This window comes from Penicillium argentinense (genome assembly GCF_028826775.1).
Source record: "Penicillium argentinense strain IBT 30761 chromosome Unknown utg000002l_segment0_segment0, whole genome shotgun sequence".
NCBI lineage: Eukaryota > Fungi > Ascomycota > Eurotiomycetes > Eurotiales > Aspergillaceae > Penicillium > Penicillium argentinense.
Genome location: NW_026622661.1, coordinates 790,892 through 806,844, shown reverse-complemented (window position 1 = coordinate 806,844; position 15,953 = coordinate 790,892). Strand labels below are relative to the sequence as shown.

Below are 15,953 nucleotides of genomic sequence, written 5' to 3'. Positions count from 1 at the left end.
TTTGGATATACCTGTATCCAAGACCAACGGAAATATTCAGATTGCCTAGATTGCTTGCTAAGCACAACGGCGAGGTGTGGATCGCGGAGATGAAACGGTTGAAAGTAAGCGAGCGGCGGGATTCCCCCAGTTTACCCCACACCGCGGCAGAAGGGTAAGCGCAGCATTTTGACATCTGAGCATCTACAGAGATGAGCGACTAGCGAGATGAATTCCTTGGTGAATGTTTAGTACTGTCCAAATATTACAACAGGCCTGAAAGTTACGTTCGACATGATTGACTCTTACGTCAAATGCTGACGTTCTGAGCAGGAACCTGCAGGAACCGCGCCTCGGTTCTGAAATGAGGATCACCATAACAATCACGAAAGCGAACTCAGCCACCCACGCCCTTCACAGATCCACTCCGGTGCCTGGTTCGCCCCAGCTGTGGGCCAATTACCAATCACCCCGGTCGCAGATCCGAGGTCTTACCACGTGTGTTGGTCGCATGTCAACGTCCTCGGCACTCTGGTGCAATAGCGACCCCCTTATTTGGAATATGAATACTTGAAATCGTGAGAAACATGGATTGTTTCCTTTGGTAGAGGAAGCTGACACTTGCAGGCTAAGTTGTGGCGTTGATGCGGTATACACACTGCAGTAGTGCGAAGGAAACTGCCACTGAGAGATGTGGAGAACAGTATGTACGGGACCACGGCAGATGGCTAATAATAAACATCCCGTTTAGGTTCGGCAGACCAGAAATAGATATATCACACTGACAATGCAAGGGGCTTGCTACGTCAGGTCCAGACTGATCTATTGGCAAATACTAATGTACATCACACAGAGCAGATTACAAGATAGAAAAAATCTAGGAATCACTGCGCGACTAAATACCTCATATGCACATGAATATAAACCGCAGCACCAAATCGAGACGTAGATCATGGAATTATGATTGCTGAAAAAGGCCGATTGAGCCCATTTAGAACAGAAGTAAAAGAAGATGGACTTCAATATATCCAACATGAAAGGAAACATAAAATGTCAACAAAAACTGAAGACAAGGGAGTGGCGCCAACTGTCACCGACAGCGTCTGCCATCATCACCTCTACCCGCAGACCACTTAGAACTGCATGGCGACGGCGCAGAGAGCACCGAAGGCAACAGCGATACCGGAGAAGGTAGCGCGGCCAGCGGCGTTGAAGGGAACGGCGCTGGGGGAGGGGGAGCCAGAGGCAGAGCCGCTGGGGACACCGCTGGAGGCGGAGACGATGGGGGCAGGGGCAGTGGGAGTCACGCGGCGGAGGGAGGAAGTCTTGGAGACGGAGGGGACCGCGCCGGAGGAGATGGGGCAGATTGTGGTGTAGCTGGTCGCGGTGACGGTCACAACAGGCTTGGAGCTAGCAGAGGTGGGGTGGACAGGAGAGACACCGCCAGGGCCGGAGGGGACGCCAGAGCTGGCCGGGGCAGAGGGGGCCCAGCCGGAGGAGGCAGGACCGGTGGCGGCAGGGCTACCGGGGATGACAGTCGAGCTGACGATGGCGGAGGTCTCGGTGTCGCAGGGGGTGCTGGAGGCACCGGCGGGACCGGTGGGAGTAGCAATGGCACCGGGGCCAGAGGGGCCGGAGGTCTCGCCGGGAATGACGGTGGAGCTCACGATCTCGCTGGTCAGGGTGTCGCAGGGAGTGCTAGAGGCGCCAGCAGGGCCGGTGGGAGTGGCAGTGGCAGCGGGACCAGAGGGACCGGAGGTCTGGCCGGGGATGACGGTCGAGCTGACGATCTCGCTGATCTCGGTGTCACAGGGGGTGGTGGTAGCAGCGGCAGGAGCAGTGGTGGTGCCGGGGATGACAGTCGAGCTGACGACCTCGCTGGTCTCAGTTTCACAGGGAGTGGTCGAGGCAGCGGTGGTCTGGCTGCCACCGTCCTGGCAGTCAACCTCACCCAGAACTGCAAGGCACAGGTTGACGGGGATGTTGATCAGGCCGCCGGAAGAGGAGGAGCTCTGCTGGCAGTGGGCCTCGCCGAGGACAGCCAGGCAGACGTTGATGGGGACGTTGATCAGGGAGCCACTGTCGCTGCTGGAGGAGACCTGGTCACACTTGGCCTTGCCGAGGGCAGCAACGCAACCGTTAACGGGAACGTTGATCAGGCCGTTGGTCGAGCTCTGCTGCTTGCACTCGGTCTCGCCGAGGATGGCGGCGCAGAGGCCGACGGGGACGCTGATGAGGTCCTCACTGGCCATGACGCCCTATTTAAGTGCGTTAGATATGCAATTGCAGCGTAGATCATTGAGGAGGGTCTCACAGTGCACGAGGCGGCAAGGGCCACGAGGGAAGGGATAATGGTTTGCTTCATCTTGTCAAAAAGAATGTAGATTTGCGTAAATAAAAAATCGAGGACGTGAGGTACTGAAAGTACTCCGTGAGGTATTCAGAAAAGAATGGACGCTGAGAACAGCAAAAAAGAGTGACGGGGAACAAGGCCTAGCAAAGGGAACGAAGCAGTTGCAAGAAGGTGGAAAGGAACAGCGAAGGATAATGTACTAGTAGTCAGGGAGCCGGTGGCCATGCCCTGTTTCCTCGACCGTACCTGCCTTAGGGCACCGCCCAGGCCGGAAAAGGAGAGCAAATGGCGATCTGCAGGTGCCAAGCACATCCGAAGGGGAGACTCGAGGACGACCAGGCCGGGCCATTTGCATTTCGGCTGCATGCTGATTGGCGTGCCCCTGGTTGATGTTGCGAGGTTGCTCAGTTCGTCGAACTAGTGTGGATAATCAAACTCAGTGTGTAATGCCATCCCCACCCCCGAGCCGCTAGCTGCAGTAGTGCTGGCTGTGATTGCTCACACGCACGATCTACAATAGCCGGCGTGGCTAGCGCAGAACTGCTGCCCCATCTCTTATTTTTGCGCTCGTGACAGCACTCAGGGGCACCACAACAAACCATTGGAACGGCTACCACTGCACTTCCTGTCCCAGAGAAAAGCAGTAGTTGAGTGGAATATAGACAAATCACGCTCGTGCCAGCGACTGGTGCCTAAGCAATAGATCAATTAAGTCTCAAAGAATCAATTGCACGATCCAGTCCATGGCCCCGCGGTGGGTGGGCTCGAACTCGGAAAGACGGGGTAGACCGCTAATCATCATTGGCAGTGTGCTGACCAAGGTGGTGCATTCGTTTGGTTGCCCTTGGCATGTCGACCTGAGCACTTGCATAAAAGAAAGAGCTGTCGCCCGAGTCGACGTGGAGACAAACGAGAGATACCTCCGATCCGCCACGCCGTCAGCACGCACATGAGGTGCCAACCACGCCCACCCCCTTTTTTCTGGATGCGTCCAAAAAAGAAAACCCCAATTATGCGGCCGAACTATACATCGCGAACCAGGGTACCTCTGTCAAAGTCGATACATCGCACACGACGATGAACTATAGACTGGGCCGGATCATGGCTTGCACGCCACCAAAATAGACCCTACGAACAGGTGGACCTCGGTTTTAAAGGGGTCTCCGTGCTGAAGATGCCATCTCCACATTTCATTTGGATCGCGTCGTGGCCCACCGCCTCAGCTTCCACCTTTCTGCAGGAACAGTCGGCGAGAGAGATCCTTTCGGCCAGCGCGACCGCGACAAGTAGGATGCGCTGTGGTCCGCTGTGCCCATTCTCCTCAGGATCCCGTGTCGGTGGGCCGGTCTCGACACAGCAGACAAATAAGTGAGGGAGACCCTGGATTTAGGGCGGGAACTGCCCCATACGCCTCATGCTGGGCTCCAGATCGGCCCACATTCTTGTTGCCATCAGAATTTTATCAGCGGATGGAGATGCCGCTCGTTTTCCGTCGGCGATCATCGCGTTCTTATCTCGTGCTAGTCGGGATGGTCGATCGAATGTCTTGCGCGTATTTGCTGGAGGCCACGACGTAGAAGCAGGATGGGTTTGGTGGACGCTGAGCTTCCAAGGTTGGAAGGAGTTGAAGCTCAAGTCCAGGCCGCCGTTTGTGCCTGAGGCATTAATCTCTGACAGGTTCGCTGCGCACCACCATGTGGCTTCCGCAAGGGATCCCCGGTCCTGTCGATTTCATTAAAAATAGAAATGGCACTGTAAGTAACGTAATCAACGGGCGAGTGACGCACCCCAAAACACCATAGGAAATGCGATAAATGATATTTTCATGTCTCAACAACCACATCCTGTGGAATCTACTTTGGAAGCTAGCTAGCATAATTGAAGATTCTGAGTACTGTAGAGGACCCTAAATTTAAAATTTCATGGGGGGATATATATTTACATGCTCAAGGTCGAGATTACCTTGCAATTTTTTGTAATCATACCAAAATGATAATTAAAATAATTGATATGAACCTACGTTGCCTTTGATGATTAGAAAAGTCTTGAGACAAATTCTGAAGTCATGTAAGTCTATGGTTGCTGAGATATGATGTTGTAATTTATCGCATTTATTATGGTGTTTTGGGGTGCGTCACTCGCCCGTTGATTACGTTATGTGTTTGACAGGGTTAACATGGTCGACAATCCAAAATAACAAATCTTACCTGTGCTCGGACCAAGGCCGAACTTGCCGTGTTAGCTGAAAGGAACAACGGAATCCAAACAACTCGAAATGAAACTAAGAGCTGGAAACAAGCGGAAATAATCCGGTCGCCTGATACCAATGAGATTCAGCCCACGCCCTTAGCCTGACAGTCAATCTAGCCGCGTGAAACACCAGTATGCCATTTGAGTAGTGACAAAAGTATGAATTTGGAAGGCTATTGTTGACAGAGGCCTACGGGATACCTGGAAGTTCACTCATTACATGGCAAGCTTCTGTATAAAGGCGAGTGGAAGAACATATACTGGCAGCTTCACGAGAACATTTCAAAGCTAATTTGTGAATACTTATGTATGATTGCAAAGTTTGTAACTCCATGTTCTCGTGGGTTCACAATATATATCGCACCCTCTTCGCGGTGTTGGAAAACCGCTAGAGCAAGCTCTTGGCGCTCTCGGCAATAGTGTATCAACGATCGTTCTGAAGTCAAATCAGACAATAGACCAAATATCCTCATTATCGATCCGGATTACCATACTGCCAAATGGAATCTAAAATGCGATTCTCCCTCATCAACGTCCACAGCTTTGATCGCCGGTCGAGCCACTCAAACAGCTGGCCCAAAGCCAACGAGTGCAGGTCCGTGGACAGGTAGTCAACTGTATCCAGAAAAAAAAAGATGTGATGCTGTGACAATTGAAAATACTGATTTTTTAATTCAAGTTCGGGTCCTGCCAACTTTGAGCACCATTCACCTTTCCTCACAGATATCACGATGGACGACACTAGCCACTCCACTTATCTTGCCGGCATGAACTAGGTCGGATACTCGAATAAGACTAGCAATGGCGGAAGCTGCACGGGATCAGCTTTGAGTTGTAGATAGATATGGTGGAGTGATGATCTATACGTGGTTTATTACACGTGTACAAGATAGGTCGCAGTGTGACGTGTTGCCCCCTCTAAGTGCGATTCTCTCCGTATTCAACTCTGCTCTATGCTGTCACAGTTGACACTATAGCTCACTGTTCGAACAGGGGCTCAAGCAGGCACGCAAGTCGTTCTGATTGGGGACACAGATGAAGCTCACGCAGCTTAGGTGACCACCCTCGACGGCCATGTCTAGCCGATTGCTGCGAAAGATATGAAGCGGCCGCACAAACATCGAAACAAAGTACATCGCGTCGAACTCGATCTAACCTTCGCTCCACACGGCTTTCCGAAAACAGTCATCGTCAAAGAAAAAAATAGAGGACTAGGATTGGGAGTTCTTGAGCGAACTAGAACATTCAAGAGGCTCTAAAAATTTCAAGGGAAGGTGATCCCTAGGTTTTTAGGCCAAGGCGCCCTCAAAGGCCGTCCATCCTTTGTTGTGTCGGAAATCCTCGGGGTAAATTTGATCCAGCTTGGGGTGCTTATCCGCGATGGCGAGCTGGAGGTCAGCGAAGAAACAGTGCGAATTGCTCATTCCAGTGCGCTTCGCGTAGTATTCGCTGCGGGTGTGATGAAAGCCCGAATTACTACATATTTTATCACAAGGATGGGCCTGACAAGGGAAAAGTTAATGATCATTGATCTCGAATAGGTTGCGTTTGCCGAAGATGTTTGCACCCCCTCGGTTGGGACCAGACCACCGCGAGGTGCCTCGCTACCCAATTTGGAAAGAGAGTATGGCCCATGTCGGTGCAGGGAGCAAGATGCAGGATTTCGCCAGAATCATACGTGGTCCACCCGACGGCGGTTTCACGTTGACCATAGGATCCGAGGAGGATCCTCATTACTCTATTCCTGCGTGTGGCTGGGATGAAGACCACTTCTTTTCACATTGGAGGCAAGACCATGAGGAGGCTCTGTCACAATTGGAGGGACGATGGGAAAAGGAGGAAAAGGGGAAGATAAAGACCCTAGGGTGTTAGCAAGTCACCTCCTGACAATTTTCAATTCTGATGTGGTCAGGGCCAATGTATCCAAAATGAGACGTCCTGTGATTTCCTTTCGGCATAAGATCTGGCGATTTCCTTGCACCAAACCCTCCATCACGGAATGTGATGTACTTGCTCCGTCCCGTATGGTTCGCCATGGAAGGTACTGGAAGCACCCATGCAGCAAACAAATTACCTGACAGCTTAGGTCTATATCTGCTCATCATGATTTCATCAAACTCTTTGACCTTGCGGAATTGTCTATACAACCTGGTCAGATCACACTGTTATATAATAGACCACTACGCGGAACGCTTTTCTCGCTTCTATTTCTCCCCGGTTTCTCAAGCGACCTCTCTGTGTCTCCGAGGAACCTCGTCATGGCGCTGTCCAATATGCGCATGAGAGTAGTATCCTTTGTAAAGAGCTTTTTCATGCCCTCGCAAAGTATTGCCAGGATCCCAGAGGTTTGAATTACACTGAAAGAGCAGCGCTGATATTAATTTGACAGCTTGTTCTCCAATCCTCAATACAGTGATTTCACCATTGAATGCAAGATCCCTAGTACAGAATACCGCGTACACAAGTGTATAATCTACTTCCGGTCGGAGTTTTTCGCCCAAGGCCTGCAAGTGTGGATTCCAGGTGAGACATCAAGTTGGCTGAGAAATATTGGAATCTAGAACTGATGCAGTACAGGAGTCAGTCACGGACAGGGTTGCTTGAATGAACAGCAAGGTCTGATTGAGCGCATGATCGAGTATTTCTACAATCTGGACTATTCAGGAGCAGACCATCAGCCAGAGCCTAACAATGAGAGGCCTGATACTCCAGCGGACGCTCCAGCATCATCACCGGATAGCTTGGTTAGAGAAGTCCCGCAATTTATATGTGATTTACTTGTCGCGATAATGGACCAAAATATATCTTATCAGAGGAACCGTGGTGGATATAACACCTATTGGACAGGCTATTGAGTACAATGTCAATGTTTGTCCAAATAGTGGTGGGTCTCAGAGAAAGCACTGAAATTGGATGCTGAGGGTTGGAGGATCTTTCTGATCAACGAAGATTTCAATATGAGATACAATGTTTCACCGTACACCAAGTTAAATTCACGTTGATCAAACCCAGCTATCTAGATATCAAACCCGCACGGGGAAAAGAACTACAAGATCTTCAAACACGAGTAAACGTTTCACCCTCAAGATCCATCGCGCTAGAGAAGGAGAATAGAGACCCAAAAATCATTATTTAGTATAATGTAGTAGCAGAGTCCTTTTCTGGATGGGATGACAGTCAAACAAAACACTGTACCAGAGAAGCCTGTGCCGCGCAATTTCTTCCACAAATTATGTCGACGATACTTGCTATCCTTACGGTTCTATAAAGCATCGTTTCACTAGTCTTAACGATCTTGGTCCTCAAACACACCATTTAGGCATGATTTCATGGTTCCAGTCTCAGCTTCGACAAAAATTAAACAAAATAATGTCCAAAAGTGGGGGGAAAAAAGGCTCTGATGGTCCTTCCAATCTGCCGGGGAAGCGAAAGAGCTTCCAAAACTCTACACAGATACACGACCTGCTCTGAGGCTAGCAAGGTATCTCGATAAACAATTTTTACCACTTTAGAGTTGATTTTGGCAGGAATACCTGCTAATCATATTTTAGCTTACAATTCGAACCAAAATATAGCGACTTTGACATTGTCTGTGCAAAAAACGTTTACGTGGTACACAAGTGTATAGTCTGTACGCAGTCAAAGTTCTTTGGCAGGGCTTGTAATGTAGTGGCCAGCTCCGTATTCACAAATAGAATCGAATTGAAAGAGGATCCTGCTTCGGTCGATTGAAAGATTGCGTATCTATAAACTCTCAAGTACCGGGCAGCAGAACACCAACAAAAGCATGACGTGGGCAATAATGAGATCCCGGCAATCCCAGGAGCCCCCGAACGACCGAGGACTGCGAGACGTTGCCATAAACTTCTTTCTGACTCGCATCGGCTCATTGATGTCTGAACCATTTATGTCGCTGATCAAAGATGGTTCTATGGCCGTCTCGGATGACTTCGTGAAAAGCGTTCCTCAGTTCTCAACGAATCTGCTTTCCAGGCTGATAACAGAAAGAACTGACTGGATGTGTGCAGATACAATGTGACACGCAAAAGCCTCGGTGTAACTGGTGTTCTCACCAGAACATTGCCTGCATGTTATACCGCAATGGGGAACTTGCGAAAAAGGGAGATTATTGGAACAAAGACCACCCATCCCAGGCCAGCTCACATGAAAAGATGGTCTGGATGTTGAATCCAAAGAATGAATCAGTTTCATCGAAGGGTTCCTCTCCTTCAAAAACGGGTTTGATATGCATTTGAAACAATGAAATCAAAACTAACGCTGCCAGCACAATCCCCGTTCCTTTCAGAGAACTTCCAATTCACCGGAATCAACATTGAAAATATCTGCGCTTTCAACGGTCTACCCTTATTCTCGCAAGGAAGTAGAGAGTGGATCAAAACTCCACATGGACCCTTCCATACAATCCTTTATCGAATCCGCTCAATGCAGATGCGGAGGGAGATGTGTATCTCATTTCTACCGTACCCGGGATCAGTGACCAGATTCACCGTGACTCGGGTCTGCATTCGCCAAAGGTCATTTTGTTGAGGGGCTGGCGCGGGAATTCGAGAGGTTGGCTCGTTGAGCTATTCGAAAGGCGCACCGGAAGCGATCGCAATTGCCATCATAAGATGACCCTGCAATTTTGAGAATGAGCATCATCCATTTTCTAGTCTGGCATTTACCCCTGTTTCCACTGCATTACTTCGTGGTCTGTACACTGCGGGGTGCCTGAGACCTATTTCTTGATATCGACCATGCATCCCCAATGCCAGAGCTACAATGCTACATACCCCTGGTGGGTAATTCCGATGTACCAATCAGCGACTGCGCAGAATCGGCCCCCGGAAGCAGGACCTTGGGGCTAAGCAAGTATAATTTCCTTGCCCTTTTCTAAGACGATCCCTACTGCATTAGGAAACTGGTACACCATCATTTTCCTTACAGGTGAACGAATATTGAGATCGGCTTGCCTTTTCGAGGAACTCGTCTTTGAAACATATTAAAAGGTGACAGTGCTTATTCGACGTGCCGGGCTGGTTCTATCTTGAATATAGTAAACGATTGCGAGATTACCATTCAGACATGGCGGGTGCGAATATATAAACCAAAATCCATCAACAAAGTTCTTCGAGACACCAACGAGAGAGAAACACTTCTACAAAAAACCATGGCCATACTTAAACTCGCCGTCCTCATCGCCCTGGCCGCGGCCCTCGCCAATGCCCAATCCGCCAACCCAGGCATCGGCTCGAACCCCACGGCCGACGGTGCGACCGACGACGTTACCTCCAACACTGGACCTAATGGGTGAGGCCACGGACACCGAAGTATACCTACAAGTAAACATCCACTAACACTGAATCACAGCTCTGAAGACTGGCTCAATACCGGCATCACCGGCGATGGCTGGTCACCTCCTTACCTCGCACTCGAAGACATCTACCACATCTCGCTCGACGAATTCTACGCTGGCATCGGCTCCCCCTGCAAACAATACGACCAGTACTTTCAAAGCGCGAGCTCAAAATACGGCGTGGACGCCGTGATCCTCGCCGTGCTAGCAATGCAAGAATCCTCCTGCAACGCCGACGCCGGGGGCCCAACACCAGGCCTAATGCAGGTATCCTGCGACAACTACCCGGACGGCCAATGCACGGATTCGATCCAGGATAATGTTGATGCCGGAACGAAGTACCTCACGGACCAGATTGATTCATCGGGTGGTAATGCGCTGCAGGCGTTTGGATCGTATAATGGCTGGTTTGTTAAGGACAGTGGGTTGAATGGGAACAAGGGGTTGACGGAGGATTATCCTTGTTCGGATGAGGGGCAGTCGAATGGTGTACCGCAGAATTTGGATTATTTGCATCAGGTGCTTAATGGGTGGTTGATGGGGTTGGATGTTTATGGGGATGATAACTGGATTGGGACGTATGGGTGTGATCAGTCTTGTGGGGATGGGAGTAAGTGTTAGATTTACACTGTAGTGAAAGGTGTGGATGGGTGTTTGAAGGATGAGGTTTATTTCTGTACAATGCTGTTGCTATACAAATTCGTGATGCGTCAATTGTCGGAATATTCTGTCTCGAATTGTTGGCACCTCGAGGCACTCGTCGCCAGGGGCATCTCGGCCCTCTTCCCGTAGTTCGTTACCGGCGGAGCCTGCTCGTCATCGGATATTTCCCATCGCGCAGATAAACTCAGCATGGAATTCATGTGGGGGTCTGCTGAGAGCGACCAGTATTTCCGGGCGGTCTGGCGGAGTGGAACTGCCATGTGAAAACCAATTTCGACTAGCACCGACGAGACGCTTTCGCACCAGAGGAATTTGTCTTGGTCGCGGAGGTGCGTGTAGGGTCTGCAGATGTGTGGTATCGCCGGGATGACGATTCGCGCTCCGGCTAACTTTGTCTTTGGTTGGAGACAGAATGGTATTGCGCGACAGATCTCGTCTGTGTAGTGCGCGGATAATATGTACTCTTCGTGGGTGGCTGGATCTACGGGGAAAAGTCCCGAGGCATAATAATGTGCCAGCACCAGAATCTTGGATTGATAGATCAGGCATTGGATCATGGCCAGTGATGTCCAGTAGAAAATGTGTAGTCGGGCATGGTCGAGGGAGGTGAATCGATACGATACGCCGAAGAGGTCGTCTGTGGGAGGGAGTCGGGGGCAGAGGTTCTCGCTCGGGTCGCAGAACATTGGTGGTCCACAGATGAAGCCTTGATTCTGCGAGTACCATCGCAGGATGCTCTGCCGATGTGAGTAGCAATTTTGCAGCAAGGCTTGGCAGGCTTCGAGGTCTGCGTGGTTGATTTGTTCGGTGGCTGCTAGGAGAGAGGCGAGGACGGCGAAGATATCAAATAAACCATCGAGTGGAGTTCCGATAGTATTTTGTCTCAGATATGTATATTCTGATTCGGGCCATTTTATGACGATTGTCGAGTGTATCTAAAAGTGACCGATCAGCACAAGTCAACGGAAAGAGAACAGTGAATACATACCACCATCAGCTTCTGCAGTTTATGATAGATGACGTCAACCAGGGTATCCGTCGAAGCATATTGGTAGCAGTGCCGCAGCAGCGCATTTGTGCCTGCCGTGTGGGCCAGCCAGGCACGAAGACCATAGGGACAATAGAGACTCTAATCACGTGATGTTAGACACTTGCATACAATTGTACGCCAGCACTGATTCGATGCACGTACCTGCAATAGTTGAAAGATGACCGTAGTATAGATCATATCATCGGTATGCGCTTTGCGATACAGCATCCCCGACATATGCCGGATTGCAATATCATAGTGCTGCACCCCCGTGCAAACCAGCGCATCATCCTGCTTGATCCGCCCCAGATACATACATGAGGCCGCGACCAAAGCCCGCTCCAGCATTTCACTCTTACTCGGCCGCATCGTGATATTGACGACCAAATTCGGCAACGCATCCACCGCGTCCGAGAACCCGATGTCTGCCGGGAAAGAAGCATCAAGGAATGTGGAGACCACCTGCGAGCGCACCACCGGACCACTACTCACCGCCAGCGGCAAAATCAACTGTCGTGCACGACCAAGATATCGAACATGGCTGCCATTTCCTTCGCCCTGTGAGGTTGTCTGATTGTGTACGAAGATGCGGTCCTTGTCGTAGCCCGGACAGGGCGTTTTGCGCTTTAGGCATCGCATGCATTCTGGCTTGCCGAGATCACACTGTTAACAAAGAGTTAGCATTGTCCATTGTCTCACAAAGAATAGGGCCGCGGAAATACTCACCCTAACCTTGCGCTTTCTACAGGCCTTGCAGCCTGGCGACTGGTACGGAATGCCCCCCATACTGCCAGTAGATTCGAGAGAAGCTGGAGCTCTGCGCGGTACCCGAACTTGGCCGGACCATGACCAGCGCTCTATAGATGCGATGCGAGGACGCGATCACCCTATGCCTCGCAGGAACGAGGCAGCAGACTCGGCCCCTCTGCTCTGCAGGTCCAAAGAGGCTAGGAGTGAAGTTTGGCGAGGAGCGATGGATGCTTCTGCCCCTCCAATGGCCTTAGCCAAGGCGGTGGGCGGGCGGTGGATGCCAGACCGAAACAACAGTCACGGCGTGAACCTGTACACTTCTCCTCCACCGTCTCCACATGCTTGGCCGCGCCAATGTTCCTTTCAGCTGTACACCGTGGGGGTAGGTGAAGAATATTCTTGCGGCATGGCGCTCTGACTGGCGCTGGCTTCAAGCTTGAAATGTGGCAGGGCGAGGCTGAGGAGTAGCTGACGAGGATCAGGCCTCCCGGAGTCCCGGTTGGGGGCCGTTTCGGCCCTACAAGCGTTGCATTAATGCAAGCGACGGTGCTTGTCTCGACTGCGCCACACCGAGGCTGGCTGCACGCGCGCTAACCTTATCGATGGACGGACTTCGCCGCACCGGGGGCCAACCGAGAACATGATATGGCTACTGCATACGTATGGTTGACGTGATTGTCAGCGGAATCTCGACAAATTCAAATTCCGCCAGCAAGTGTCCTTTCGGACGAAATGTGATCTGTTTGCGTCCGGACTGAGCTGCCATGGGTCACAACTGGCGAGTGATTGCCCCCGGTCGCGACGAGGCAACTGGCTGTCTGGGCCAGTTGATCGACGCATTGCTTTCGGGCAGTGCGGGCGGGCTGGTGTCTCTACTGGCAGTGCCCTTGAACGCACATAGGTCAGCACGACTCCGTACCTGGCAAGTGCTTGGCCATCCCTACTGACTACTAAGGCATATAGATACGAGAATGTCGAGGTCCTGCCCGGAGAGAACGTAGAAGACGAGGATGGTGATTTGAAATGCACCAAGCGATCGCGCAAACGCGGTCCGCCGCAAAATCATTTCCGCAAGGCCGCTAGAATCGACTCGCACAATGTGAATGAGGTAGTCTATCTCGGCGACCCCAGTCCAAAATCCATGTCCACTCTGCCATCCGAGATCCACCAGAAGATCTTTGCGCGTTTAGATGACGTGATCGACGTCCTACGATTCAGCCTCACAAATCGCTATTTCTGGGCGGTTGGTCTATTGCGTATTGAAGAGCACATCGTCCGTTCGCTTGCACCTTGGGCTGGGGAGCGGATAATCTGTATCAATGACCGCTGTGATCCTAGCAAATACCCACCTGGTCTTCTATCGTCAGAAGAAGAGAGGAAGATCAGAGAACTGAACCAGGTCAACAATTTGGGCTCGTCCTCAATTAAGCACTCGTACAAGAAAGTCGGCGGCCCATCACTTTCTCAAAAACTGCAAGATTGGTTCTGCGACCATCGACGCGCAAATCCAATGTCCAAAGCCGACGCTATGGAAATCATGATGGGTCTGAAGCCCGAAAAGCTGGAGCTTTACCCGCGCGACCAAGTCTGGATTCTGCGGAATCTCACCACGAAAGAGTACGTCCGTGGAGAGGTAATTGCCCTGAAACAGGACTTTATCCACGGTCCTCAAATCGATGTCTTTGGCTTTGCAGAAGTCCTCATTTCCCGCATTGCCTGGTCGGACGAACCAGAGCGAATCGGTCGGTGCAAGAACGTTGCGCGCGGAAAGTGGGCTGGCCATCGATTCGACGTCACGCCGTTGTCTCTTTTAGAGCAGCTGGATGACGGAGCCTCGTGGGTTGATGTGAGTAATGAAGTACTGAGAGAGATCGACTTGATGGTCAGCGGCGAGAACGGAGATAACTGGCGTGACAAGCTGGCGGGACAATTTGATCGGATGGAGAGAGCTACGGAATTACAACTGGGGTCATTATGAAATCATATTGTCATTCAACATGTTGTCCTCGACAAGGGAACACGTCGAAACACTGTCCCATCCTATTGCTGCGAAAAAACCGAGAGCTCATCAGATATACTAAAGTACTCCTCTCAATTTATTCCTTATTCCGATCAGCCTTCCCCTTAGGCGACCACGGGAAATGCCAAACAAGAATAATAAAGAAGCTATTACTCGTATCCGCGATACCAGCCAGCGCAGCCCACCACGCGAGGAACGCCGCTAGTGGAGCGAATAATCCGCCGGCCTTGAGGACGTTCTCGTTCGGCTCCTGCATCTCGTTCCGGTGCATTTATCCGACTGCGAGGAGGACGAATGCGACGTCGACGGATGCAAAAAGTGAGCAGAAAATTACGGTTGACTTAAGCGTGCAGAGGAACGTGAGGAAGGTGAAGGTGAACCAGCCCTGAGGGTGTCAGTACAAATTTATGAGGGTTGTGATTGGTGCTATGAAGAGCTTACCATCAGAAATAGACCAAGAGAATCATAAAACGTCCCCGCATAGCCTCCATCCGCCTTCTCCAGCTGACCTTGAATGTCAAAACCACCAGGCGTAAAGGTGATACCCATCGCGATCCAAAAACCATCGTATGAGGACAGCGCCGTCGCACCGAAAGTATTTCCAACCGCCATTTCCCTATCGTTGAATCAGCATGTGCAATATAGCAGCAACTACTGCACTGAGCGCCATACATATACCACATCCCCGATAGAAGCTGCACAAGACCACCATACGCATAAGCAGCAGAAACAAATATATTCGGCTCCGTAATGCCCCGAACCTGCATATTGATACAGCCCAGCACGAACGTGGTCAGAGCGAACCCGCATAGACCCAGTGGTGCGGGATTTCCGATCTTGCGCTGCTCGACCGGACCAGGTCGGTACAGACCTGGCTGCAATTGGCCCGCGAACGACCCGTAGCGCGTCGAGGCAGGGTCAACGTGTGCGGGCGGGCCATAGTCGAGATTCTGATGTGAGTCAGTGCTGGAGGTGGCGTTTGTGTCGTCTGTTTCGAATTGATTGATTTCGTCTGTAGGGCCGGACATGGTCGGAGAAATGTGAGAGCAAACTTGGAAAGTCCAGTGCGAAGCTGCTTCTTAAATTGTCACACATGCGACGGGCAGAAGGAACTGTGAAACAATCTAGTAAAGGGGAAAGGAGGGGGATCGTCAATCGACTCGAACATTTGCTCTACCTCCAGCATTAGAGAGGTGATCGGTAGGATGACGATGTGCGCTGTAGTACCCTACAGTGTAAATAGGGGCAGAACTAACCAAGTTGCGATGCTGCATGCGGAGATACATTTTCTGGGGCGATCCCTGCTTATGCGTCGTTTCCCCGTGGGTTGGTTGGTGGATCATTGCGCAGTTATTTGGAGAGCTCAAGATTGGAGTTTCGGGATCGGCGTGCTATCGGCTACGGGGAAAGAAGCTTTGCCTCATTTCCCCACGCCGACGTGGGGTACTGCTGATCGGTTGGGGTTTCCCCGGTTGGTGGCGATTGGGTCCAGGGGGTGAGCAACACAGGCGCTGGGAGGGACGATGTTGGGTCAGTCTTGATTCAATGGAGT

The 15,953-nt window shown here is 51.1% G+C and overlaps 5 protein-coding genes across 5 annotated transcripts; 2 read left to right on the top strand and 3 right to left on the bottom strand.

Annotated features, from left to right (window-relative positions):
- Window positions 1–1,112: 1,112 nt before the first annotated feature.
- On the bottom strand, window positions 1,113–2,231 carry N7532_001179 (uncharacterized protein; the record flags this gene model as incomplete). The annotated part of the gene is made up of 1 exon (XM_056613673.1): window positions 1,113–2,231. One exon carries the CDS (start codon window positions 2,229–2,231, stop codon window positions 1,113–1,115), a length of 1,119 nt encoding a protein of 372 aa, XP_056478714.1.
- A 7,521-nt stretch (window positions 2,232–9,752) lies between these two features.
- On the top strand, window positions 9,753–10,559 carry N7532_001178 (putative extracellular soluble lytic transglycosylase; the record flags this gene model as incomplete). The annotated part of the gene is made up of 2 exons (XM_056613672.1): window positions 9,753–9,892; window positions 9,953–10,559. The coding sequence occupies 2 exons, from the start codon at window positions 9,753–9,755 to the stop codon at window positions 10,557–10,559; spliced, it is 747 nt and encodes a 248-aa protein (XP_056478713.1).
- Window positions 10,560–10,648: 89 nt separating this feature from the next.
- On the bottom strand, window positions 10,649–12,417 carry N7532_001177 (Zn(II)2Cys6 transcription factor domain-containing protein; the record flags this gene model as incomplete). The annotated part of the gene is made up of 4 exons (XM_056613671.1): window positions 10,649–11,536; window positions 11,590–11,730; window positions 11,794–12,294; window positions 12,358–12,417. 4 exons carry the CDS (start codon window positions 12,415–12,417, stop codon window positions 10,649–10,651), a joined length of 1,590 nt encoding a protein of 529 aa, XP_056478712.1.
- A 728-nt stretch (window positions 12,418–13,145) lies between these two features.
- N7532_001176 (F-box protein) lies at window positions 13,146–14,347 on the top strand (the record flags this gene model as incomplete). Its single annotated transcript, XM_056613670.1, has 2 exons — window positions 13,146–13,282; window positions 13,345–14,347. Coding segments are annotated over 2 exons (1,140 nt in total), but the record flags the coding sequence as incomplete, so codon positions are not given.
- Window positions 14,348–14,477: 130 nt separating this feature from the next.
- N7532_001175 (acetate uptake transporter family protein) lies at window positions 14,478–15,429 on the bottom strand (the record flags this gene model as incomplete). The annotated part of the gene is made up of 4 exons (XM_056613669.1): window positions 14,478–14,651; window positions 14,736–14,786; window positions 14,843–15,017; window positions 15,080–15,429. The coding sequence occupies 4 exons, from the start codon at window positions 15,427–15,429 to the stop codon at window positions 14,478–14,480; spliced, it is 750 nt and encodes a 249-aa protein (XP_056478710.1).
- Window positions 15,430–15,953: the final 524 nt, after the last annotated feature.